Below are 27,344 nucleotides of genomic sequence, written 5' to 3' on the forward strand. Positions count from 1 at the left end.
TAGGGGAGTTCTAGTGTTAATTTCCTGAGGATCCTCCACACTGTTTTCCAGAGGGGCTGTACCAGTTTACATTCCCACCAACAGTGGAGGAGGGTGCCCGTTTCTCCACATCCTCGCCAGCATCTAGAGTTCTCTGATTTGCTCATTTTAGCCACTCTGACTGGCGTGAGGTGGTAAAGGATATTTAATTTTTTTAATGATTACTTATTTTTGAGAGAAAGAGAGACAGGGCACTAGTGGGGAAGGGGCAGAGAGAGAGGGAGACACAGAATCTGAAGCAGGCTCCAGGCTCTGAGCTGTCAGCACAGAGCCCAACTCACAAACCGGGAGATCATGACCTGTGCTGAAGTTGCACACTCAACCGACTGAGCCACCCAGGTGCCCCAAAGGGTATTTAATGAATACTATTAACATTTCTTCAGGAAATTTTCCACTAAGTTTCTATAGAGCTTGAAGCCAAAATTTCAAAAATAACTTTCAACTTTACTTTTTATTGCTGCTTGACTTGGGAATGTCTCTCACTGTGGCTAGATGAGGAAAATCAGGTCGGCAGTAATGCCACAAATCACCAGAAAAACTTGAGAATATGAAATAAAAACAAAAACATATTTTCTTTGTTTATGGTTAAAACTTAGCAATCCCTATTTAAATCATCTCTACTTCTAAGGAGCAAGAATTTGCCTTTTGATCTATGAAAAATTCTATTTGAAAGATTATTAAGTTCAGGTGTTCTGTTTTCATGTTTATCTATATATAGTTTTCATTTTAGGAGTTATATGACAGAATTTGTGTCTGTAATAAAAATTTCCTTTTAGCATATGACCTGAATCATCAATTCCTAGGTTTATTTTGCACCTGTTTTATGCATAATGATTTACACTTCTTATTTCTCATTTTTGAACTGCCACTGATTTCAGATCCCTGTCCCCAAATCAATATAATGACCATTCTATGTCCCTTTATCTTCAAGTCATTCCCACTTGGTCTTATATTTTATTAGCCTTCACATTTCCGTTAAAATATCTCCTAAATGAACCACAGAGGACTCTCCTCTAAATGCTCAGGATCACAGTTTGGGAACCATTACTCTATGTGACTGATTTCTCCCCAAACAAACACTTTGATCATTTAAACATGATGGCCCTTGCCGAGAGCACTAATGAGCTAACTCGTACATTGTGGGGTGTACACAATGGAGGATAAAAAATGGGCTCAGAATTAGACTCCCTCTTTATTCATCCAAGGGGAGCATTACTGAGAGAGTTATTTTTTAAAAATTAATACAATTTTGGCAGCTTCCCTTGATTTGAAAATGAAAAGGTTTTGAGTAGGTGACTAGTCAAAGGGGCTTTCTCTTTTTCTTTGCAGATTTCTGTAAAAGGCACAAATATGAAAAGCTTTCTGTGGACGTCACAGAATCAGGGAATTACTAGCACCTCACCTACTAATAAAAACCAAGATTTGATTTTCCAACTTCTTGTATTTAATGTCCAGAAAGATAAACATCTCGTTAAATAATAGCACAAATGTGTCTTTCTAATTTGGTGCTGAGTACACACCTAAGCATTTTATTCCTTGGCTATTAGTTTGGGAAGACTCATTTGTCTGCATGAAATGCTTTCACAGGACAAGAGGAAGCCTAACTAGAGGGAGGTAGGAGAGGGGCTAAGGTCCCCACTTCCTTTTCCTTTGTCCTTTGACTCTGATTGTTTCACTGCCCTTAGTGAGCGCATTAGAGAGTAAGTTGTCAACTGGAAAACCTAAAAAGCTCAAACGGTGATGCCTTTACTTTTAAAGGACTTATGCTGTCATTCAAAATTCAGTTCTTTTGATAATAAGAACAGCTAACTTTTACTGAGCATTTACTATACCAGGTGCTATTGTAAGCATGTTAGCAGCATTAGCCCATTCAATCACCCCCTAACTCCATGAGGTACAAGATATATTCTGGGGGCGCCTGGGTGGCTTGGTCGGTTGAGCGTCTGACTTTCGCTTAGGTCATGATCTCGCGGTTCGTGGGTTTGAGCCCCGCGTCGGGCTCTGTGCTGACTGCCGGCTCAGAGCCTGGAGCCTATTTCAGAGTCTGTCTCTCCCTCTCTCTCTGACCCTCCCCTGCTCACGCTGTCTCTCTCTCTCTCTCTCTCTCTCCTAGAAATAAATTAGAAAAAAAAAGGATATATTCTGTATTTTGTAGATGAAGAAACTTAGATACAGAAAGGTTAAATGACTTGCCCTAAATCACACAGTTTAATGGTGAATGCAGGGCTTGAATCCACTGGTTATTACCATTGTGATTCTGTAACAGTAATTCCCGGCAGAATCAGACTTATAATTGTTTTTGTATTTCACTTGTATACAGGATCTGATAGGCAAGTGGGACTTTTTTGTGGTATAGATTGATTGCTGAGGGTCCTGGTTGGGCATTTATCCAATTAGGTGTAATTGCCTGTTCTCTTTGTCTCTCTCTCTCTCTCTCAAGACTACTTGAAGAAATATTTGTTTATGTTTTTATTAATTTTTTAATGTTTATTTATTTTTGAGAGTGAGAAAGACAGAGTACGAGCAGGGGAAGGGCAGAGAGAGAGGGAGACACAGAATCCAAAGCAGGCTCCAGGCTCCACGCTGCCAGTGCAGAGCCCTCCATAAGGCTCCAATCCACGTACCGTGATATCACAACCTGAGCCAAAGTTGGACACTCAACTGACTGAGAAACCCCAACATCCCTTAGAAAATTTTAATTTTTAAATGATATGTTACACTTAAGTTGAAATCAGTTATTATTCCTTATCAAAGTTATACATAAATTTAAGACATTAGTCTACAAAACTTTTGACTAAACATAACATTTCTCTGGCTTCTCTTTTACTCATTTATCCCACTTTGTAGAGGCAACCACATTCGACAGTTTTACTTTTTTCTTATGGTGATTGATTCTTTTTTATACTAACCTTCATTTTTTTTCACACACACACGCTATATATATATGTATATATATATATACATATATACACATACATATATATATGTATGTATATATACATACATATATATGTATATATGTATATATATACACATACATATATATGTATATATATACACATACATATATATATGTATATATATATTAAGTATTATGCATTGATTTTCTGTTATGATAGTTTAATATTAGTTCTCTTACACTCCATACCCTTCCCTTCCCTTCCTTCAATTTTTTCCCTTATAGCTCTATCACATTTTTTTAAAATTACTAGTTGCCATTATTGTGTTTTTCTAAATATATGCAGATGAGCCAAGAATTATTATATAGCCATCATTCCTTTGGATTCAACTTTCCTTTGTGGAGTTAATGATTGCCTTCGTTTAATTTACTTGTATTTGTCACATCTATAGCTAATTTTCCCAAAGATGCCAGCAATCTGTGAAACTCCTATCAATTTTTTTCTCAAACACTGAACCAGGAAATAATATTGCCCCTTATTTCTTTTCTTTCCTCTTTCCCTTTCTCTCTCTCTCTCTCTCTCTCTCTCTCTCTCTCTTCTTTCTTTCCATTGATCTTCATCTTCTTGGTTCAATTTGGACTGAAGTCTCTGCTGGCCTGACACACATCTGTGAACATGTGGCTTCTCATTGCATCTCATTGTCCTGTGTCTATACATCTTATTTGGAAGTCTTTTTTCCCTTGGTCAAATCCTTCATTTTGCTGAAGTATTTTCCTCAGTAGTTTCCCAAAAAGAATGTGGTGAAAATGAATGCTTTGAATCTTTCTATACCTGGAGATGTTCTTACTCAATTCTGTTGATTGGTAGTTTAAAAGGCTACATGATTTTCGGTTTATAATATTTTCTCCTTAAGTTTTGAAATCATACTTCTAGACTCTGGTCAGTTTTAGAAAAGTCCATCACCATTCTGATTCCCATACTTTTATGTGATATCTATGATCTTCCTCTCATTCTTTCTACTTCTATAAAATTACATGACCTACTTCTTAATTTGTTACACTGGATACTTGGTAGGCTCTTTCAATCAAAAAGCTCATATCATAAAATTCTGTACATTCTTTTGTACTTTATTTTAAAAGTTCTTACCATGCATTTATTTTTTTCCTTTTTTGATTTTCCATATGGCAGATGCTGAACATGCTAGATTGTTTTCTTATTTCTTCTTTTTTATAATTCATCTCTGTTTTTCTCACTATTTCCTGACACATTTATTTTTCATATCCTCCAAAAAATATGTTAATTATTCTCATTTATGTTTTTAATTTTCCAATGCCTTTTAAAATTATTATTCCTGTTTTTTGAATCCTATATATTTCCCTATCTCTTGATGATATCACAATAGTATTTAACTTATTTTCTTTCTTTTTTGATATTATTTCTGTTTATTTTGAGTACCTTTTTATGCTTGCTTGTTCTGATATTTCTCTTTCATTTTGGGACTTTACTCAAAAACTTTAAAGCAGAGGCTATTTTATTCAGTACTTAGAAAATGCAGTTTATATGGAGCTCAATAAATAAGTATATAATACAGTAATTATAACTTATATATAATAGAATTATGTAGTATTATATGATATACTCTATATGATACAATTATTATTTGTAAGTACAGTATATAAATATTGTGTTTTATATCATATAATGATTAATTTCTCATGACCCATGATTGAATATGCATGTTTTAAAAAGAGGCACCAAAATTCTCCGTGTATGTTTGGAATTGAGGTGCTGGGCTTGTTGACTGACAAGCTTCTCTGTAGAACATGTAGAACACCCTCAAAGAAGATTTTCATTGAGGATATTTAAGTTTCAGGATCTGAAAGACTTTGAAGCCATTTGCTCTTCCAGAGAAGATTCCTCAAGTCTTCTAGATGAAGGGATACATTTTTTTCAGGTCACATTTCTGAAAGAATGGTTGAGCATGGGAACTGAGGGTCCCATTGCTTAGTAGGTAAAGTTTAATCTAGTTCACAGCCCTATAGTCTTGTCTGCCCTCTGTGATGCCAGGTGACCCTGAGTCAAGACTTTGGAAGATTCTCAATTCAATGTCTGTCTGATGCAGTTCTGGAACAGCCATCTGGCTGCATAAAATGAACAAGTGAGCCTTAGAGTGCAGCTTTCCTGGGTGGTAGCTAGCTGTACTTTGTCTTTCATGGTACCTGATGCTTCCAAGTGAGGAGTTTCATGGAGGTTCTGCAGGGAGGGAGAGGGCTATGAAAATTTTGCCATACTTATGGAATATGGTATGGCATGGTATGGTATGGTATGGTATGGTATGGTATGATATGGTATGGTATGATATGGTACGGTATGATATAGTATGGTATGGTATCTAGAACAGATAGTCATTTTCCACTTCCAGGATTCACCAAGTACAAATGTGTAGCACTATTTTTGAGTGGATATAATGGTAAATTTGATACATCTTTAGTCTATTCATCTTCTTCATTTCTATTATTGCTCATTTCTCATTGCTATTATTATTATTCCTTCTCAGCTAATGTTCAAGTTGACTAGAATGATTCCTTATCTGAAATATGGTGAAAATAGAAAATAGGAACTTAGGTGTAAAATAATTGAGGGAAAGTGTGATAAACATTATTGCATATTTTAATTGGCAAATAGTGCGGTGTGATGGTCAGGAAACAAGCATTTTCTGAGCATCCACTTTGAAGGCCAGTAGCTTCAGCATTTAAAACATTTAGGGTCAGAATGTATGAGGTTTTGAGTCACATGAATCTGGTTTAACCAACAGCACAGCCTCTGACCCTTACTAACTTACAGTCTTTTCTCAGCGTTCTTGGATTTATCATCTATGCACCATGGGCGATAATCATAACTACTTCATAGCATGGATAGCACGCAGTATTTGTTAAACACTACTAGCTACAGAACAAAACTGTTTGATTCCTGTCTTTGCTACTTAATGGTTGATCTCAGTCAAGCTCAACTTCTTTCAAAACTGGGTTTAGGTACCTACAGTTTGGTCTTTGAGCCAATGAGAGAGTGGGGTGTTGATTTAGATAATGACACTTTAGAATTTGAGGAGATGTTATAATAGGATAAGACTCTTTGGAATAACGGGAGGAGATGACGTTTTGCTTGTGGGAGGGACATGATTCATTGAAGGCCAGAAGTGGGATTGCAGGAGGCAGAATTCTAAAATGACACCAAGTCTTTCACCTCCTGATGGGCATAGATTTAAGCACTCCTGAGTATTTAAAGATTTTTCTAACAAAATATTTTCAAAATATCCTAGAAATAAATGATTGGGATTTCTTTAAGTAAAGAAACAAATCATTTTAAGAGAGTTTCTAGAATCATTGAAGGTTTTATTTTTTATTTTAGATTTATATATAGAGAGAGCCTAAGTGGGGGGGGGGGAGAGAGAGAGAGAGAGAGAGAGAGAGAGAGAAAATCTTAAACTGAGTGTGGAACCTGATGCAGGGCTTGATCATGTGACCTTGGGAGCATAACCAAAATCAAGAGTCAGGCACTCAACAACTGAACCACACAGGCACCCTAGAATCATTGAAGACTTTATGAATACATTGGGTTAATATTAATTACCTACTTATTAGAATATATTTGCTAGAAGGACTACTGGAAGAGGAATGATACAATTGATACAGGGAAATTTATAATGATGAGGACTTACCATGTGGCTGAAGCTGTATATGTATTAACGTTTTCATTCCTAATGTAATCCTATAAGGAATAATTACTATGCTATGCCATATTTTACATTTCAGGGAATAGAGGTACCAGGTGATAAAGTAAGTGATAACAGAACATAGAAGTGCTCAGAATAATAATCTATATGCTATTTAAAAGCAGAAATATATCTATCTACCTATATCTACACTCATCTGTATCTATCTATAACTTCTCAAGATTTTCCTCTAGAAGAGGAGCCTGAGCCCCAAGCATCATATATACTACCAAGATCAATGAGCTGTCATCCACCAGTATCACTTATTGCAACTATAGACTAATGAAGGGATCATTTTGAAAAATTTACCTTATTTTAGTAAGATAAGATGGCAAATCTCTTATGAGAAATTATAAGAGTTTATTTGGAAAAGACCAATGACTTTTGAAGAGAATGATGAATATGTTTCCAACGAGATACTTTAAAAAAATTTTTTTTAATGTTTTATTTATTTCTGAGAGAGAGAGACAGTGTGACCAGGGGAGGGTCAGAGAGAGAGGGAGATACAGAATATGAAACAGTCTCCAGGCTCTGAGCTGTCAGCACAGAGCTCCACATGGGGCTCGAACCCAGAACCGTGAGATCATGATCTGAGCTGAAGTCGGATGCTTAACCAACTGAGCCACCCAGGCGCTCCTCCAACAAGATACTTTAGAGGATGACATTACAGGCTATTGAAGGTTTTGGTGAATGGAATGAAATAATAAGTCACATGTATAAAGAGGCACAGAATAAAGTTTGGAATGACTGATACTATAATATGTATTCCTTACTATGATAAATTTGATGGATTTAAAGATGAGTAAAACATAATGCTTACCCTCAAGATTCCCTAGACAGGACACCTGTTTTTCTTCATTTTCAATAAATTAGTAGTATGTAATTCTTACTGTTATACCTTCAAGGCATGATAAATCATGAGGAAAATGATTTGCTCTGGGAACTCTAACAGTTACAGCATAGTAATATGATTGAGGAGTCTTAGGTGATTATACCTATTGTCTATTTTTACCAGAAACTCCCCCACATAATTCCAAATTGAGTTTCACATAACTATTTTTTTCAAAGTATACCAACTTACTCTTCTTGAATTAGTCTTTTTAAAATATATACATCTAAGCATGTGGTGCTAACTTGAAGGTCAATCAGGAGAACAGGGTGAGGGATTTGTCTTTTTTGAAAATGTGCTGCCTTTGAGAATTTTTTGATGCAAAAAATGGCAGATTTTCTCTTATAAACCGTATGTTCTTGCATTTCTGATATCTGGAAGCGGTAGCTTGCCAGAAACATTCTCACTCAAAAGCCAGACTAACCCATGAAGGTGTCCAAAGAAGTCTGTTCTGATTACTGAAGATGTTGAACTAGTCTTGACTTCAAACAGTAGATATTTCCACACTTTAGTGGTATATGACAGCTCTATTCATTCCACAATGTCAAATTCTTTGGTTTTGGCCATTGGGTATTTATGCATTTCTGGCTAGGGAAGCAGAGAAGCCTAATTTGATTCTGGAGCCAAAAGTTTTTAGGCCCTGTTCCTTTGGAACTTGGACTAGAGGATTTTGGCACTGTATAAAGACTAGGACAGAGCAAGTAGTCACACATAACTAACTCACTCAACAGAGCATATTCCGGGAGAAAGATCATGCCTACACATTGGATAACCGTTCTCCAAGGCAGACTGACAACACCCTGAATTCAATCACCCTTAAATAAACACACAAGGAAAGCATGGCTTTAACATACCTTCAGGCACTGCTCTCCAATGCTGCCTGATTGCTCTGAGTGCCATAGGCCAGCATGCAGATGCAGCCATTACTGTTGTTCTTACTTATGTCTGTCTGCTGTCTGCTAACAAGCATTCATATGCTTTGGATCATTAAAGTCACAACCTCCTATGCCAATCTATTCCTCTCTACGGGTTTGCTGTAGATTGGAAAGAGAGATGCTATTTTTGTTTCTTTTTCTTTCCATTAAGACCTCTGGTCAGGGTTATTTCTGAGGTCTGAATATCATAGCTTGCACCCTTGCCCCCACTGAGCATATAAATCGCGTTCCTGTTAGGCTTGTTCTTTTTGTGTGATTTATTTCATTTACTGTGGTATGCGCCTTTTCAGTACAAGGCAAGTAATTTGTGCTGGGGCTGTGACAGGCAAAAAGTGCTCTAACTTAAACTATTTCCTGGTGACATTGCTATCTGTGAGAGGTCTGCTGTACTTACACCCATGCTAAATTTCTTCTGACAGACTCCAGGTGGTCGGGATTTTCACAATCCAACCCATTTCAGTGTTAGAACTTGTCATCTGGGGCTCTGAGGATCCTTTCCTCTGCTTCATCTTACTTGTGGTGGAAGGTGGGGTATATATATTTGTACATGTACCTGCAGATGGCTATGCGTGTTCGCAGGCACAATCAAAGGTGGAGAAACATGAGTTTCACTTTCAGAGAAGGCACAGAGGACAGATATTATAGAGAGAGAAAGAAAAAATTGTCACTTGTAGTATTATGCAGGCTGCCCATCTAAACCCATCATTGCCTGGCATCTACACACTAAGGGCAAGGATCCAGCCAACTTGTGAGTGGGCACCATGCCATTTGAGCAGATGGGCACGGAAGTCGGCAGCCAGTAGACCATGTATGTGCATCAACGGTGGGTGTTGAGGGCACGATTCCCAGAGGAGAATGTCCTAACAGCTGTCTGGCCTGAGCCAACATACTTACGACCAAGGAAAAGTGCCATCCTTCAATCCTGCTGAGTTGGATTAACCTTCAGAACTAAATCTGCTTTTTCGGCAGCAGAAGGTGAGTTTGGGGTCTCTGAAAACCTCAAAGAATATATAAAGAAAGGAAACTGGAAAGATACAGTTATTAGATATCGCCTGAAGCTACTGAGAGTCTTCACGTGCATATTTTAAATATTTGACCAAAACTCTGTTAAATTTTGAAAGAATAGTACAGTTATGAAAAGCTCAGCCTCCTGTAATGCTTGTAGAAGTGACCTTTAAACACAGGCAGAGCATTTTCAGTGAGTTAGTACATGTCCCAGCTTTGAAGTAAGAAAACAATGATGTATGAAGAAAGGTGTCAGTAGACTATAGAAGTCTGAGTATGAGTAAATATCTTTGTCACAGTTTACTTTTCATGGATCAAACCAAGTATTGTGGATTACTTTCCAAATGACAGAACCTCTTCTTCAGGGATTGAACATATACCTGAAAAAGTAAGAAGTCAACTCAATATTTCAATGTAAGCACTTCAGGGCAAGTAAAGAGATTTTATATTTGAAACTGAAAATAAAACTTGATTCTAATTTGTTCAGAGTTTTTGGACCATTAAACATCATAAAATTAGATATAGGTTGTTTCTGCCCAACATAGTCAAACGGTGATTTGACAATGATTTGTTTATAATTTGGCTAAACTAGATGGACTGTTTGACAATTTGGGGCCTCAATAATTCTTTGTTTACTGTTTTCCTTTGTTTTGAGGTGTTTATGAGATAGTTGTCTTGGCATTGTTTTCTGTTGTCTTGAATCTTTTTATTTAAAAGATAACATATGATTTGCAGTTGTTAAGAGAATCTCAGTTTGGTCCAAGTGTTATATTATTTTTATTTTTTAGCAATGGAGTAATAGCTCTGTTGTGAAGAGTAAAGGAGGTAGTAAGTAAGCTATATTATGTACTAACAATAGTAACTTTATAGCTGTGGCTCTAACGAGGTATACAATGCCTTAGATTTAATACCAATGATAGTATTATGAGTAGAATAAAGTGTTTATGTGTCTATTTTAGTACATAGTTTCTCCTATCAATTTGGAAATTCATGTCTAAATATGAATGGACCTACAGAGAAAAATGTAAACTGAAAACTAAGACAACACATAAATGTACTCTGCATGAAAAAGTGTAGAAAATTATATTACTCAGGTATAACTGCGTTTCTTGGTTCTGGCACTTTTTATCTCAAGAGCATGCTTTAAAAGGCTAGAATAGTAGTGTGTCCAAGGTCCCATGGATGACACTTCTCAATCTAAAACATCTTGGAGACAATCATTCTATTGAAAGCATGAAAAAAGAAAAAAGAGGACTAAAGGAACAGTATTTAGCAACAAATAAAGCTGTGTGCACTTTATATAACTACTTTTTATTTCAACAGGAAGGTGTGAGGTAGTTTGATTTTATTCTTGCAGGAACATGTGTTTGGGACTGAATAAAGCAAGGGAGAAAGATTAAGAAGTGAAATCATTCCAGCAGGTGCTTCTCTTAGGCTATCTGGGAGATAATAAAATGTAATCGGAGCTGAACTTAACTCCCCTAAACCCGGCCCAAGATTGAAAGACTGGTGACCACCAAAGATGGCTCAGATGCTGAGCAAATAATATTCAACAAACTAAAAAAAAAAAAACAAAAAAAAAAAAGAAGACAACAAACCTGAAAAATTTTAGTATGTCTTTCAGAGTGTTTTTGAATCTTTCCCTTTTATTTTCTGCAGGGGATAAGAGAGATAAGAGAGGGTGTCAGATTTCTGACTGACAAGATACAGCAAAAGAGGCTTACAGAAGATCAAACAAACAGAAAAGGGGGCATTTGCTTACTGGGTGTGCAGTATGGCAACTGAATGATATCACAGGCAGAGGGAGAAGGAGATCTTAAATGTGAAGTAATATGCCAGTGGTACATTAAAAAGGAGCAAAACAGAAGAAATTGGTTTCTCTATGGTTAATGTCATTACTTTCTATTAAGACTATGAAAGATACATATAGTTAGTGGATGAGTAGTTATGATTTTACATGTGTGAACTTCCATGTGTCTACCAATGGATAAAATTAGAAGATTAAATGCATGATAAGATAATATCATCATATTTTATCTTTTTTTCCCCATCCAAAGCAGTTACCTCTCACATACACATGATTTAAAAAATACAGTCATCAGTTAGGGTGATGTTTATTATATCTAAACAACTAAATTGTGTGAGTATAGGAAATATTGGCTGCATTTCCACATTCTCCTCCCCCCCGAAAAAAGTTTCATGAACTTTTCTTATCTGATTAATAGCTTTAAGAAAAAGAATTTGGCAAAACAAATGAAGATTTGAGCATAAGAATTGGGATATACTGAAGTGTCTGGGTGGGGGGGGGGACTTTTGAGAAACTGTGAAGATAACAACTAAACTTGACCACAAATTTATTTCTGTTTTTTAATCCAAGTATCCAGGGAGGTTGCTAATGGGAGGTATGCCTCAGAAAACGTACATGTCTGGGAAAATGTTGGAGCAAACTAATGCTTTTATTCAAACGATTTTTATTTCAACTCTAAGCCACAAGATATAAACGTTCATCAAAAATGGTAATCTATTTAAAATCAGAGCTATGTGGAATGTTTCATGTTTATGTATAACTTTCATAGTAGACCTTCCTATACCAGGAAAATAATATGCCCAAATTCTGTTATTTTTACTTCGTACCAAGTACTAGTCCCCCCCATCAGCTTCGTATTCTCTAAATAGATTAGAATGAAGAAGAAATGGAAGGGGGAAAAAATGAAGACACTTCCAAAAAATGACTTTTTAATTTTTCTTTTTGGAGGAAAATGTATCTGGAAAACTTAATTATGATGTATATAGTAAGAACAGAAAGGAATTTAAAGAAAAATTTGCATTGCACCCTCAGTACTGTATTCTTCCACTTTGCTTTGCACGATTATGAAGCTAACGTACCTGAGAAGGGGCAGAGGAGTGGGGAGACTGGTAGGTGGAAACAAAGATAGATCTGATCTAAAAGTAGTTTGGTAATACATTCATCTGATATGAGGTTCCATAAAATCCAGGTCAGATGTTATTTGCATTTCAAGATTTTTTTTTCAATGGTAGCTATAAATATTTCCTATTTACTGAATATTGTTAAGTCAATAAGAAGATGGCATCATCACAAAAAGAGAAGGCCTTCCTTTTTCTTCTTTTCAGAGGAGGGACGGCTAACTGTTCAGGTACTTACTGTTAAAGCTCAGTTGTTTAAGACGCAGAATACTGTGATAGAACGTAGTTAAGACATAAACAAGCCTGCTTCAAAAGAAACTGTGAAGTAGCATTCTTGTTTTTAAAGTTTATGTATTTACTTTTGAGTGAGACACACACAGAGAGAGAAAGAGAGAAAAAACAAGTGGGGGAGGGGCAGAGAGAAAGGGAGACACAGAATCTGAAGCAGGCTCCAGACTCTGAGCTGTCAGCCCAGAGCCTGATATGGGGCTCGAAATCATGAACATGAGATCATGAACTTAGCTCAAGAAGGATGTTCAACTGACAGAGCAACCCAGGTGCCCCAAAGTAACATTCTTAGTCAATAGGCCAGATATATTTTAAATGGGTAAGGTTTATTTTTACAAAATACTGGCAATAAGTTGAAAAGTAGCAATTCATAAAATTCTCAACTGGGAATTGGAAAATAATGTTGAAACCAATATTTCATGATGTAAGAGTATAAAAACTAGTACAAAATCAGGCTGTGGACACTTAAATAAATATGTAGTAGATATACATCCATGTCCACTTATGTTTAGAGGAAGGATCTGTATACTATTTCAGAATATTTGGAAACAAAAAAGAAAGCAAACATACATAAAAACTATATTTTAAGCCTTCCTCAGGAGAAATGCTTCTGTAACTCACAGAGAAAATAGTGTATTAAAATAAAGTATCAAGCTACTGGTAATATTATTATTGCTTTTCAAGTTTTCCAAATTTAATGGTTAAGAATTCCCACAGGGGAGCCTGGGTGGCTCAGGGGGTTAAGCATCTGACTTCAGCTCAGGTCATCATCTCATGGCCCTGTGAGTTCAAGCCCCGTGACAGGCTTTGTGCTGACAAGCTTAGAGACTGGAGCCTCCTTCAGAGCCTCTCTCTCTCTGCCACTTCCCCCTCATGCTCTCTCTGTCTCTGAAAAGTGAATAAACCCTGAAAAAAAGAAAAATTAAAAAAATTAAAAGAATTCTCCCAAAAATAAATGGATCTAAGATTGAACAATGAGCCCACCATTGCTGATATTCTGAAATGTATCCAGAAGTAATTTGCAGAACAAAACATGGGTTTTTGGGGGCACCTGGATGGCTCAGTCAGTTGGGCATCTGACTTCGGCTCAGGTCATGATCTTGAGGTTTGTGACTTCGAGCCCTGAGTCGGGCTCTGTGCTGACAATTCAGAGCCTGGAGCCTGCTTCAGATTCTGTGTCTCCCCCTCTCTCTGCCCCTCCCAAGCTCATGCTCTGTCTCTCTCTGTCTCTCAATAAAAATAAACATTAAATTTTAAAAAAAAAATTAAAAACATAGGTTTTTGACCTCAGATATATTTAAAAAGTCCTGAAGTCATTGAGAAAAAATTAGGACTGTCCAAAATAAAGTACTCTTTTTTTCGATACTAGCATTAGCTATATTTTATGTCATCAAACAAGTATATTTTGAACATCTACTATTAGAAACTACCAGGTACTAAACAAGAGATGTTTAGTGACTAAATGATTGGCTCATAAGGACATCTAATGTCCTAAGCAGAAACATTTCTCAAGAAGGGGTACTGTAAAAATGTGCAAAAGTTTTAGATGCTAATAAAAAGCTATTGATGGATAAACATGTACAAATCTATAAGATTTTCTATTATTTTACTATGTATGGCTTAGGAGTGCCTTTGTTTCCTTCAAACTTACTTCATGAAGTTTTGATTGACCTCAAGTGTTCTTTAAATTATTATTTCAATTAAGTAAATTACATAAAGATGGAGGTCTTGAAATATTTTAACTTTTATTCATATCCATGTGACACAACTAAGCAGGTTTGGATCCAGGTTTCCTAAATCATAAGTCTTGGTCAGAGTAATCTGATTTGGGATGATAACACATTTCTGTGTCTAATGCTTAACTGAGAAGATCATTAAAGCAAAAGACAGGTGATGAAAGTTCTCTTTTTCCTCTGCTTCTCCATAACTTGGTTGAACATGATAGAGTGGCTGGCTTATTGATTTAGGAATGATAAGCAATATTACTTTCCCTAAAGGAAAATTAAGATGATTCATACCAAACTTGAAACTTGATTTCTAGCTTTCTGTGTAAATGTGTACAACTTTCTAATTTTGACTCAAATTTCTACCTTGGAAATATCCCCATATGCATGCAGGAAATCTCAACTTTGTAGTTTCCCAAGAATGCAATGACTGCCTTTATGCATATACATTATATCACTGGCAAAGCAGTCAAGTACAATATTTAAAGACTTAGATTCTGGTTAAATATCACCCACGCCTCTTACTAGCTCTGGATTTTTAAAGTTATTGAAACTGTCTGTGTCTGCGTTTTTACATTTATGAAAAAAGAGTGACAATTAAGTATGTTAATATATGCAAAATACTTAGAACTGTGTCTGGCAAATAATAAACACAGTATATGTGTTTACAGACAGTAACACTCTATCATTTCTCAATTTGAGTTCTTGTCTATCCCATGGACCTAATTGTTCCCTTCAAGGGCAAAATAAGTATGTGCTCAGTAACTGGTCGTTTCTGTTCTGAATTCTTCTCGTTAAAACTTCTTTTCCAACTTTCAGTCACTCACTTAATATTTTGTAGGGGTTTTTTCCATGTTGCATACTACATATTACTTACTTAACTGTATCATTTATACTCTATTTTAATGGAAAATGTTTCTGTTCTGAATTCTTCTCATTAAAACTTCTTTCCCAACTTTCAATCATTCACTTGCTATGTTTGTAGGGTTTTTTTCCATGTTGCATACTACATATTACTTATTTAACTATATCATTTACTCTATTTTAATGGAAAATGTATTCATAGCACTAATAAATGGCTTTGTGTAATAAGTTTTTCTGCTAAATCTTATGACTGTGTAAATGATAATTAAAATTAAAATATTCATCAGCTAGAATCATCTCTTGTGCCTCTCACAGCAACACACAGCACATCTTAAAGCATTGTCTTATAGGAAACCTTTCTAAAGTGACTAGAAGAGACCATTTAGAGGGTGATGGGCCAATATAGCCATCAAAGCCTAGTAGTGGTAGGAGAAAGGAGGGCATGTGTTGGCCATAGAAGAAGTGGTAAGTCTGACTTAAGAGACTGCCCAGGTGCTTATTCATCAATATTGTAGAGACATTTGATTGATACTACTTTCTTTAACATTTAAAGCTTAAGGTGTTTTATATGTTCAGAGAATGATTTTTAGACAAAGACTGGACTAAAGACTGGAAATCCCAACAGGCTTCAAAGACATGGAACAAGAAAAAAAAATCCAGAACTCTTCCACCCTTGTAAATTGAATGTAAGACATACAAAATTTTCAGTGAAGATAATAAATCTTAATACAATGACTAATTGTTAAGAGAAGTAAGTTTTCAAATGTATAGCAGTATGAAATAAGTGTCTGGTTCCTTAAAAGATTTTAATACCAAATATATATGAATATTAAATGTCATATATCATATATAATATGTTATAATGTATAATACACACTATATAATATATACTAAGTAATATGTATAATTTTACTACATACTATATATGTATTTATTTCAAAATGAATTAAGATCAACTATGGTTGTTTTATTTAGGGTAATGCTAGTACTTGTAAAATTCTCTAAAATACACAGTGGCTCTAAGGAATAGAAGTTTATTTCTTGCTACATAGCAGTTAGAAGGAAATTTTCTACAGGAGCTCTCTTGCTACAGCTTTCTCTAAGTAAAAAATTATTCCAAAGTAACAAGTTTCTTCAATAAAACAAAATGAGTTTCTCTGGCCTATGTTTGGCTTTTCTCCACATGGTGATTCAGTCTTCTTCCGTCTTGCACCTTCATCGTCCTGCAGGACCTCTCTCCATGTTTACGCCCAGCCAGTATATGAGGAAACAGGGAACACAGAGGGAAAGCACTCACTGCTTAATAGCCTTTAATGGAGAGAGTGGCTATTGTTTCTGCTCACATCCCATTGGTCTGAACTAGTCATGTGGCCACTCTTAATTGCAAGGCAGTCTGAGAAACGCAGTCTCCATATGTGCCCTAGAAAAAGGATGGAATTTTGGTGAGGAAGCATCAGGGTTTGCCACAGCCTTCCCTCCCCTTCACCGTATATCAGTTTGCATCTGCCTTCCAACATCTCTCCGCCTCCCCAAAGAAGACAACCAAAAGTCTACTTCAGTTACCACATCAAACTCCAATATCAGAATAGCTGGTGACAAATAGAACTCTCTCCATCAGGCCAGATTCTCTCCAGCGGGTTAAAGGTTTAAAACTTGAAAAATAAGTTCTCTGTTCTGTTTTTCCCATCACATCCAATAGGCAATGGCAGAGCAAGAACTTGATAACAGGAAACAAGCAAACAAAACTCTCTCGTTTGTAAAGGAAATAAATGGTGAACAGCCAACAGTCCCTTGACCCAAATGATCATGAACGCCTGCTGGGCAGGCCCTGTGAGACCCTTACCCTGACAGCAGAGTCAGTTCCTGGCCCTTCTGGCTCTCCTTTCTGGGATAATTCCCCATGCCCATTGTTCTCCAAGGTTTCTGGCTCTGCTTTCTAGAGGTTCGTCCTTCTCCGTTATCCCCCACTGGTGGCATCTAAAGTGAGCTTTGAAGAGAATAGTTTCCTTGGAGGTTGTACTGCCTTCACAGTGCAGTTTTGTGGAGCAAACATGGGGTTCAAGTGTTGTATGAAGTCACAGATCTTTTTAGGTCAGGCTTCTGATTTCTTCAGTAATACAATTCTCTCAAAATCTTAACAGGCATTGATTTAATTCCTTAAATCAGTTACACGTGCCAGATTCAAAGGCATCCAAAGTTATTTTCTAGACACTCGGCAGCCCCACTTTATTTCTTTAATACCTCACACTCATCCCCCAGTCTCTCTCTCTTTCTCATTCTTTCTTTTCCTACTTCCTTGTCCCTTTTCTTTCCTACCCTCCTCTCTCTCGTTCATGTAAAATACTGGAAAATTCCTATCTAGTAACATAGTATTATTAATTATAGCTTCTGTTGAAGTTATCAAACAATACAATGTTTCATTATAAATTGCTCTTTTCCCTTTTTGTTTTATTATAGAATCTGCCTATGATGCTTCAATAGAAACAACAATAAGGCATCTTTAAAATGTTGTTCTTAAAACACTTAGCTATTTATTATTGTATGTTTAAATACATCTGTAGAAGAAGACATGTAAATTAATAGAATATTGACTCTGAAAAAGCTAAGTTCATATCATAAACACAAAGTGTTTCAATATTAAATATTTTGTTCCAATTACTATTTCAGCTTTGCAAATCACCCTGCAATATAGAGGTATAAAGCAATGATTTTATTTTATGCTTATAGAACCTGGTCAAAAATTCAGATTAGTCATAGCAGAAATAGCCTGTGTCTATTACACAGTGTTTTAAGCTTCTACTAGGACTTTGAAACATGGGTTGGGGAGTGACTCAATGGCTGGTGGGGGGAAACATCAGAAGGTATCTATACTCCTGTGATTGGCATTTGAGATGAGGCTCAAACCTCAGCTAGTCTCTTAGCCAGAAAACCTATAAGGCTCTCTCTGTGTGAGATGATTTGGGCTTCATCCCAACATAGTAAATATTTTCCAAATATGAGGGTTCTAAAAGAACAAGGGGGAAGTGCATGACATTATTATGTTCTAATATTTTAAATCATGTAGTGTCACTTCTGCCGTAGTTTTTTAATTGAAACTTGGCCTAAAGCCAGGTTCAAAATGAAAGAACATAGACCCCATGTCAAGGTTACATGGTAAAAAGAGTATGTGGAACAGGAGATATTGTTGTAGCCCACCATCTTTGAGTACACATTTTACTCAACTTAGTCAATGTCCAAAACATTTACTTTCCATTTTTTATCTACTTTGACTTCTTGAATGAATCTCGATATGGTTATAGATCTGTGTACTTTTACTAAAGTATGCTCTTTTAAATCATTTAAAGCTTTTTTGAGAGAAACAATATAATAATACCTAATGTCAATATTTTTACAGATATCCCGACACAGGAGGAATCATTCTCAGCATGTCTTGAAAGATGTCATTCCTCCATTGGAACAATTGGTAAGTGATTATTTCCCTGCAATACTGTATTATTCATCTACTGCTACAGAATAAATGATCCTCAAACTCAACATCTTGAAACAGCACACATTATCTCCTGTTTGTGTGGGTCAGAAATCTGGGTGTGGCTTAGCAGAGTCCTTTAGTTCAGAGTATTTCAAAAGATTGCAATCACTCTTGCAGTCAGATTGGGGTCACATCTGAAGGTTTGACTGAGGAAGCCATCTGCTTCCCTGTTCATGCACATGGCTTTTGGAGGGATTCAGATCCTTCAGGGATGTGGTCCAGAGGCTGCTCTCAGTTTCTTGCCCCATGGGCTTTGCCAGTATGGCTGCTTCCTTCTTCAAATCATGCAAACGGAGAAGGCAACAGATTCTGTTACCAAGATAGAAGGCAAAATCTCTTATAACCTAACCATGATAGTGATAACTGTCAACTTTTCCACATTATCTTGATCAGAATCAAGTCACTAACTCCAGTCCACACTCAAGGAGAAAGGACTAAACCAGGCTGTGAATAACAGGAGGCAGAGATTATTTGGGGCCTACTGAAAATTTTGACAATTTTTTTTAGAAAAAAATTAATCCCTTACCTATAGATTCTAAATCCATGAAGGCAGAGATTTTTTTGTTTCCATTTTTTAATTGCTGTATCTTAATGACTAGAAGAATGCCTGAAACATTGTAAGTAACATGAATGAAGTATTTAGAGGTATCTTAAAAACACATAAACCCAACTTTCCTGATATTCTGATACTTCTTTCTATTAATGACCCCTTTCCAGTAAATATAACACTCTTTTTCTCTATGCTTATCCTTCCTGGTGGATTTCACAATGGCCAACATGCCAGTCAGTCCCATTGGCTTTTAGGATACCACACTGAGATGACTTTATTCCTATCTGTTTCCTGCTATTCTATCTCTATTATTTTGGGGCTTTCTCATCCTCAGCACCAAAAGTATTTATTTATCTAGTTCAGTTCTCTTATCTTCTTTAATTTTTCACGTTCTAGGTCTCCCATCTCCACTCTAGCCATTGCTCTATTACTTTCTTTGCTTTAGAATAAAATTCCCTTATAAGAATTGTCTACCTTTATTGTTGTCAATTTTTCTCCTCCGTTATCTGTTGATCCAACTCCATTTAGGCTTTTAAAAATATATTTATTAATTTTTACACATTTTTGAGAGAGAGACAGAGGGGGAGTCGGGGGAGGAGCAGAAAGAAAGAGAGACAGAGACAGAATCCGAGGCAGGCTCCAGGCTCTGAGCTGTCAGCACAGAGCCTGATGCGGGGTTTGAATCCATGAGCAGCGAGATCATGACGTGAGCTCAAGTTGGACACTCAAGTGACTGAGCCACCCAGGCGCCCCTTTTTAGGCTTTTATCCCAACCACTAATTTCCTATCAAGGTGATCAATTGCTTTCACATTACTAAATCCATTGGTAAGTTCTCAGTTCTTTCATTAGATCTCAGAATTTAACCCAACTGATAAGTCTCTTTGAAGTACTTTCCTTATATGAACACCAGTAAACCACTTTCTCATAGGTCTCCAATTTTTTTTTTAACTTTTTTTTAATGTTTTTATTTCTAGGAGAGAGAGAGAGAGAGACAGCGTGAGCAGGGGAGGGTCAGAGAGAGAGGGAGTCACAGACTGAAACAGGCTCCAGGCTCTGAGCTGGCAGTCAGCACAGAGCCCGACGCGGGGCTCGAACCCACGAACCGCGAGATCAGGACCTAAGCGAAAGTCGGACGCTTAACCGACTAAGCCACCCAGGCACCCCTCATAGGTCTCCAATTAATTAGACACCCATTTCCATTTCCTTTGCTGGTTCTTCTTCATCTTGGAGTTCAACTTAGCTTCTTTTTCTTTATGTTTATTCCCTACAATGTATCATTCAGTGCTATGGTTTTAGGTACTGTGTTACACTAACCACTTCTGCATGGACCATTGCTCTAAACTCTAGTACTGTACATTGTGGCATATTCATCTATACGTCTAACTTACATCTCTAACTTAACCTACCCTAAACGGATCCTGATTTTCTCCCAAACTTGCTTCCTTCAATCTTCTCCATTTTACTAGATGCTAACTCCATTCTTCCAAGTGCTTCAGTTAAAGCTTTAAAAGTCATCTTTGTCCTCTCTGTTTTTCTCACAAGATAAAGTTAAACATCTGTTAAGCTGTTTGTTTGATCTTCAGAATATATCCAGAATCAGTTCCCTTCTCACCACCTTTATGCTATGTCATCTCTCACTTGATTTAATGCGATCGCCTCCAACTGACATGCCACTTGTACACCTGCTTTCTACTTTTTATTTTTGACACAAATATTTTTGCCAGAGTGATCTTGTTGGCATATGAGCTAGGTCATGCCCACTGCTGCTTGATTCAAATTCCTCTCTGGCCTTCAGTGTCTCCCAAGGAAAAAGCTGAAAAACATCCCAGAGTTCACCAGATTCTACATGTGTCAGCTATGGCTCTGGCCTCGGCTTTTCCCTTCTTCTCCTCATTCATTCTACTCTAGCCAGATTGACCTCCTTACTTCTCTCACAGGGCCCTTATACCAGCTCTTTCCTCTGCCTGGTACAAAATCATTTATTTTGGGCCCAGAAACTTGTAATGCTTATTCATTCATTTGCTTTGAATCTCTATTCAAATATCACCTTTTAAGGGGCGCCTGGGTGGCTTAGTCGGTTGAGCGTCCGACTTTCGCTTGGGTCATGATCTCGCGGTTCGTGGGTTCGAGCCCCGCATCGGGCTCTGTGCTGACTGCCAGCTCAGAGCCTGGAGCCTGTTTCAGAGTCTGTGATTCCCTCTCTCTCTGACCCTCCCCTGCTCATGCTGTCTCTATCTCTCTCCTAGAAATAAATAAAACATTAAAAAAAAATTCAAATATCACCTTTTAAAATGGATCTTTCCAAGGTGCCTGGGTGGCTCAGTTGGTTAAGCATCTGACTCTAGATTTCAGCTCAAGTAATGGACTCACAGGTTTGTGAGTTCCAGCCCCTCATCAGGCTCTGCACTGGCAGCACGGAGCCCACTTAAGATTCTCTCTCTCTCTCTCTCTCTTTCTCTCTCTGCCCCTCCCTTATGCTCTCTCTCATCCCCCCACCTCTTTCAAAATAAACAGGTAAACTTAAAAAAAGATAGGTCTTTTATAATCTTCCTTAAAAACAAATAAACAAATAAGAAAATCCACTGTTTCCATTTACACATTTTTCTCTTACCCTAAATTATTTTCTCCATAGAACTTGCCACCATGTGGCATATTATTCAATTTCTTTTTATTTGTTCATTATCTCATGAAAATGTTCTGTGTGAGCAGAAGTATTGTCTCCTATGTCCATAACTCCATTTCCATTATTATAATTCTTGCTAGAACATGCTAAGAACTCAGTAAATGTGTGTTAAATTAATGCACAAATGAAACAGTTAATGGCTTTTGTTTTTACTTTCAAGTTTATAATACACTGATCTATATTTTTTTCTTTTCATTATCTCATCCTATATCTTCTTTTGCTTATTAATTTGTTTTACTTTGAGGGAGAAAGAGTGAGTGGGGCAGGGCAGAGAGAGAGGGGAACAGAGGATCCAAAGTGGATCCTGCGCTGACAGCAGCAAGGCTGATGCTGGGCTTGAACTCAGGAGCCATGAGATCATGACCTGAGCTAAAGATGGATGCTCAACAACTGAGCCACCCAGGCGCCCCTTTCTTCCTATATCTTAAAGTGCTAGCTAGTGGTTTATTCTACTGTGTCTCCTTGTCATCTTAGAAGTGAAATCTCCCAGACTGAACCCATCATCACCTTCTTCCAAAACTGGTTTCCCTTTCCATCAAGCCTGTCTTTAAGAGTAGCAAACATGTATCCAGGCTTAGAGGACATTTCCTTGGATCCTATTTTTTATCTATGGCCCACCAAATAAGTCACCATTTCCCAAAGCAGTTTCTCTGCAATGTGTGTGGTACCCACATTTTTCTTTATGGTTACACACACATCCTTGCCCAGGCCTTCAAATGCTTCTGATCTCAACCTGCCAGCCCTCCCCTGTTCTCTACTGTGCCCCTTCCACTGATCCTGTGTAGCAATTCTACACCAATCTTCTTTAAACAGTACCTCCATTACTTCATTTTCCCTGTCCAAACATTTAAGAGCCTTCTATTTTCTATAACAGCAAGTCTATAGACTTCTCTCATGATCCCTGATTTATCTTATTTATTATCTGCTCTCCAGTACATACCCTCAGGCCAGGAATGATAACGTGAGTAAGACATGACTCTCACCCTGAAGGAGCTTGAATTTTCTGTAACAATTATTTCCTTCATCTCAGCACTCTTTTGTGTTGTTCACCCCTAGTTCATGTAATAGACTTGGTCCACAGCTAGACTGTAAATGCTTTGAAGTTAGGGGTCATGACTTGTATTTTCTTTATTATACCATACTTACCCTTACATTGCTTTTGGCACTAGGGTTTGTTCACAAAAGACATGTCTGTCAATTGATTTAATACTAAGATATTAAAGTTGTATTAAAATTATATTGTTTATTCAGATATTAATAAATATATGCTGGCTATTTATAGAGAAAGACAAGCTTTTTAATTTAATTAGATGTAACAATACTTTGTTTTCAAAATTAATTACTCAGGTCTCAACTTACCATTTTCTCTGTGAAGGCTTTCTCTGAGTCCTCAAATTTGAATCAGGTAATCCTTATTCTGCATCCCAAGTAGCCTGACCTTGCCTCTGACTTTAAAATTTCTCTTTTGATAATCACATTAAAATTGTCTGTTTCCTTGTCTCTCTCTTATTGAACTGTAAGCTATTTGAAAGGAGGGCTATGCCTCACTCACTGTCTTATGAGGATTTCATATAAGGCCTGGCAAAGTGTAGTTGTCCAGTGAATAGGAAAGCAATTGTATTTCTTTTCCATTAATTTTTATTACAGAGCAAATAAAGTACATACACGTAATTATAAAGAGCTGTATATTTGGGGTGCCTGGGTGACTCAGTGAGTTAAGTGCCAAGTCTTGACTTCAGGTCCGGTCATGATCTCATGGTTTGTGAGTTTAAGTCTTGTGTTGGGCTCTGTGCTGACAGCGTGGAGCCTGCTTGAGATTGTCTCTCCCTTTCTCTCTGTCCCTCCCATGCTCATGCACACTCTTTCTAAATTAATTAATTAAAAAAAGGAGCTGTGTATTTAAGATATAGCAAATGCATATGTTTTTTTCTAAAGTATTTGATGAACCATGGCAGAAGTTAGACTGAAAATTGAGCTATGAGAGTGTGTGTTTAATATCAATATAGACATGCAATTAGATGTGTGATCAGATATATGCAAATATATATGTAATTATATTTGAACAATACCTTACAGTGTCTTAAAATTTAACATAAAATATATACTAATTAAAAATTTTTAAAAGTTGAATTATGTTTATTATTCAAATTGAATCAATAACTAATGGTATATTAATGCTATCCCTATATTTCAAGCATATTAGACTATTCAGAAATAGTTTTGTCAATTTACTTTCCTAACATTAAGATCAGTTGTTGGTTTACTGGTCTATAGGTGGCTGTCTTGACTCTGAATTTTTATTTACTCAAGAATAAATGAAACTGATTTTGAATATCCCAAATGATGGACAGTATATTAATAGATTGTGCATATATATGTTCAATATTCTATTCTAGGCCAGACGACTTTGGAAAGGTGGCATTAGGAAGCATGGATAAATAGAAAGAAAGAAACAGTAATTTGTTAAGCTCTTTAGTTTGCAATCTCTCTCTCACTCTCTGTTTCACATACATACACACACACAAACACACACACACACACACACACCACTAATTCACTAATTCCATCAACTCTTTTGGAACTGCCAACCAATTTACTACTTATTCCTGACTTCAATTTCCCTAGATTCTCTCTGAGTCCTGCTCATCTTATTCTGTCTTGTGAACACAGGTTATATTCAACTTTTATCAATCAATCTCTATTTAAATTAAATTACTTATTTAATGTTATTTTAAAGGCAGAAATGCTTCTTTGCCCCACAACTCTTGCTTATGAATAACCCCATTATGATGGTCAATGACAAACTAATCACTAATTTCCTCAAACAACACACTCTGATGAACTTTTAAGTATCCATTACCTTCACATCAAGACTTGAATTCTTTTCCAGAACCTCTAAAGTTTTCTTTATATCTGACTAACTTGACTTTACATTATTTTTACCTGGATGCACATACTTTTCCCCACAAACATTGTATGTCCTCACTTCCATCTCAACTACACTCCTTCCTTCCCACTATGGCTTCTGGAATCCGCAAGAGGCTCCCACAGTATGAACCAGGATGAACTACTATATATGCAGTAGTATTTTTACCATATGGATTTTTTCAGCTTATTTATCTCCAACATTTTTTGCTGTACAAATCTCATCCTTTTTTTTTCCCTTATATTCAGAACTCCCCTGAACATTTTCTAGAAATCATGAGAAGCCTTGGCTTTAAGCATAACTGGCAGAAGTATCTCATTAGATCCACACTCTTGGAGAAAAATGATTCACTTTACAAAAATGGAATCTGCCATGGTGGCTACGCCAATAGATGCCATCACCCACTGGTAGCCATGCTTCACCTCTCAGTGTCCCCTTTAATGAAGTAGATTATGATCAACAGGGTTAAACAGAAGCATAATGCATTTGATTTGAATATTGGTAAATACATTTCTGGTTGGAGTCTAAAATCTCTAAAACTACCCAGTTCACTGACAGGTGACATCATTCATGCCACATGGCATACAAATCCATATGCTATCAATGCAAGGGACCTAAATTATTTTCTGGGAATCCGTATGGTGGCCTGACAAGTGCTGTAATGCAGCAAAGATTTTAAACATGAAATGTCAAATATACTAATATGCATTTGTTTCTGATCTTGTATATTCCCTGTTTTAACTGTAGATGATACCCAAATATTTTCAGGGCACTTTTCCTTTTTCCCTTAAAGAAATGCTTGACAAAAATAACTATGTTTATAACATGCTAAATTTTTATCATCTTTATTTTTATCAAAAGAGTATGAGACAGTCTATGGATAACCCTGCAGGAGTCAAAAGCCTGTGGCAGGTTTTAGAGAATCATCTGCTGCCTCCTGAGCTAGGAGGATTTGTAGGATGGAGCTCAGGAAGTTGCCATGGCTTGGGGGCAAAGCAGGCTTTTGCAGATAAACCTTAAGTCTCAGATTCTACCTTTTGGAGCCAGATATCATTTTGTGGATTAATTAATACTTGTGAGGGCTTTGAGGATGAAAGACATTGTAAGCATACAGTGTTTTCTTATTTTAAAACAAAGGACAGCCACTTCGGAGGAATAATTCTATTGATCTGGCTGTGCTTTCCTTAAATTGCAAAAAATTTCCAAAAGCTCTTTAGGCTTTCAAATTTTTACTTAGTAAGATAGAATTAGGTTTTCTGAAATAACATCCTCCCAGATCTTCAAGTTACTTGTGTGTTAATAACATGTGATATATTTTAATAACTCTAATAGAAACCATCTCCTGGTTGTCATTGTTCTACCTGCCCTTCCTTTTGTTCAACAGAAGCGTCTTTATTATTTCCTGTATTTGTTGAGGCCATCCCTGTTCTAGGTGCTCTGCTAAGTTTGGGGTATGCAATGATATGCTAAGTATTCATGCCCTTTACTCGAGGAGCTTGTGATCCAAGAATGGAGAGAAGTCTTAAACAAGTAAAGGAGGCATCATTCTTTAAATGCAAATTACAATACCATGCAATTACATACCAGGGAGGCAGCAACACAAGTTTCTATGAGAGAGGGGCTAACTTAGCCTAGACTCAGTAATCATAAAAGCGCTCTTTGAAAGGGGCATTTAAATTGAGATTGCAGGATACATAGCGTTTGTCCAGCAAAGAACTTGAAGAAGGTTGTGAATAGGAGGAATAGCAAGTGCAAAGGTCTGGAGGTCAGAACAAAGTTAAGTCCATTTAAAAAACTACAAGAATACCACACTCACTAGAATATGGTGAACAAGGAAAATGGGTCAGGGGGGCATATGGAGAGGGGGACAGTGCTCAGGTGAAGAAGGGCCTTCAGGTGACATTAAGGAGATTAGAAGCCATGAAAACAGAAACAGGTTACAATAACATCTCCTATCCACATTTGAATTTCATTTAAAGAAAAGAACATACACACCAACAATAACAAAGGCTATTAACATTGAGCAGTGCTTTCTTCCTTACTGCCTAGACCAAAATTAGGTTATAACAAAACAATTGAATTATGCTAATAAATTGCCCAGATGGGAACTGGGAAGGCCATTCCTTTCTGAGTTCCAATGACAGGCAAATAAAGAATAACATATTTAAATCAAGGACACAAAGAAATAGAATTTAGGGAAGAAGAAAGAAACTGAGGATGAGGAAGAAAAGGTGGGATACAGGAAAAGCCTCCAGAAGAGTGAAGAAAATTCTTTTTTTTTTTTTTTAATATTTTTTATTTATTTATAGGAGAG

The 27,344-nt window shown here is 36.7% G+C and overlaps 1 protein-coding gene across 2 annotated transcripts in view; it reads left to right on the forward strand.

Annotated features, from left to right (window-relative positions):
- The window catches only part of ARHGAP15 (Rho GTPase activating protein 15), a 629,407-nt gene that overhangs the window by 58,053 nt on the left and 544,010 nt on the right, over window positions 1-27,344 (forward strand). For both annotated transcript variants that reach the window (XM_039250736.1, XM_039250737.1), the window contains exon 3: window positions 18,736-18,804. In XM_039250736.1, coding sequence (XP_039106667.1) covers window positions 18,736-18,804 — 69 coding nt within the window. The remainder of the gene's footprint in view (window positions 1-18,735; window positions 18,805-27,344) is intronic.

The sequence above is a fragment of the Hyaena hyaena genome, unplaced genomic scaffold (assembly GCF_003009895.1).
Source record: "Hyaena hyaena isolate Hyena2069 unplaced genomic scaffold, ASM300989v1 scaffold_381, whole genome shotgun sequence".
NCBI lineage: Eukaryota > Metazoa > Chordata > Mammalia > Carnivora > Hyaenidae > Hyaena > Hyaena hyaena.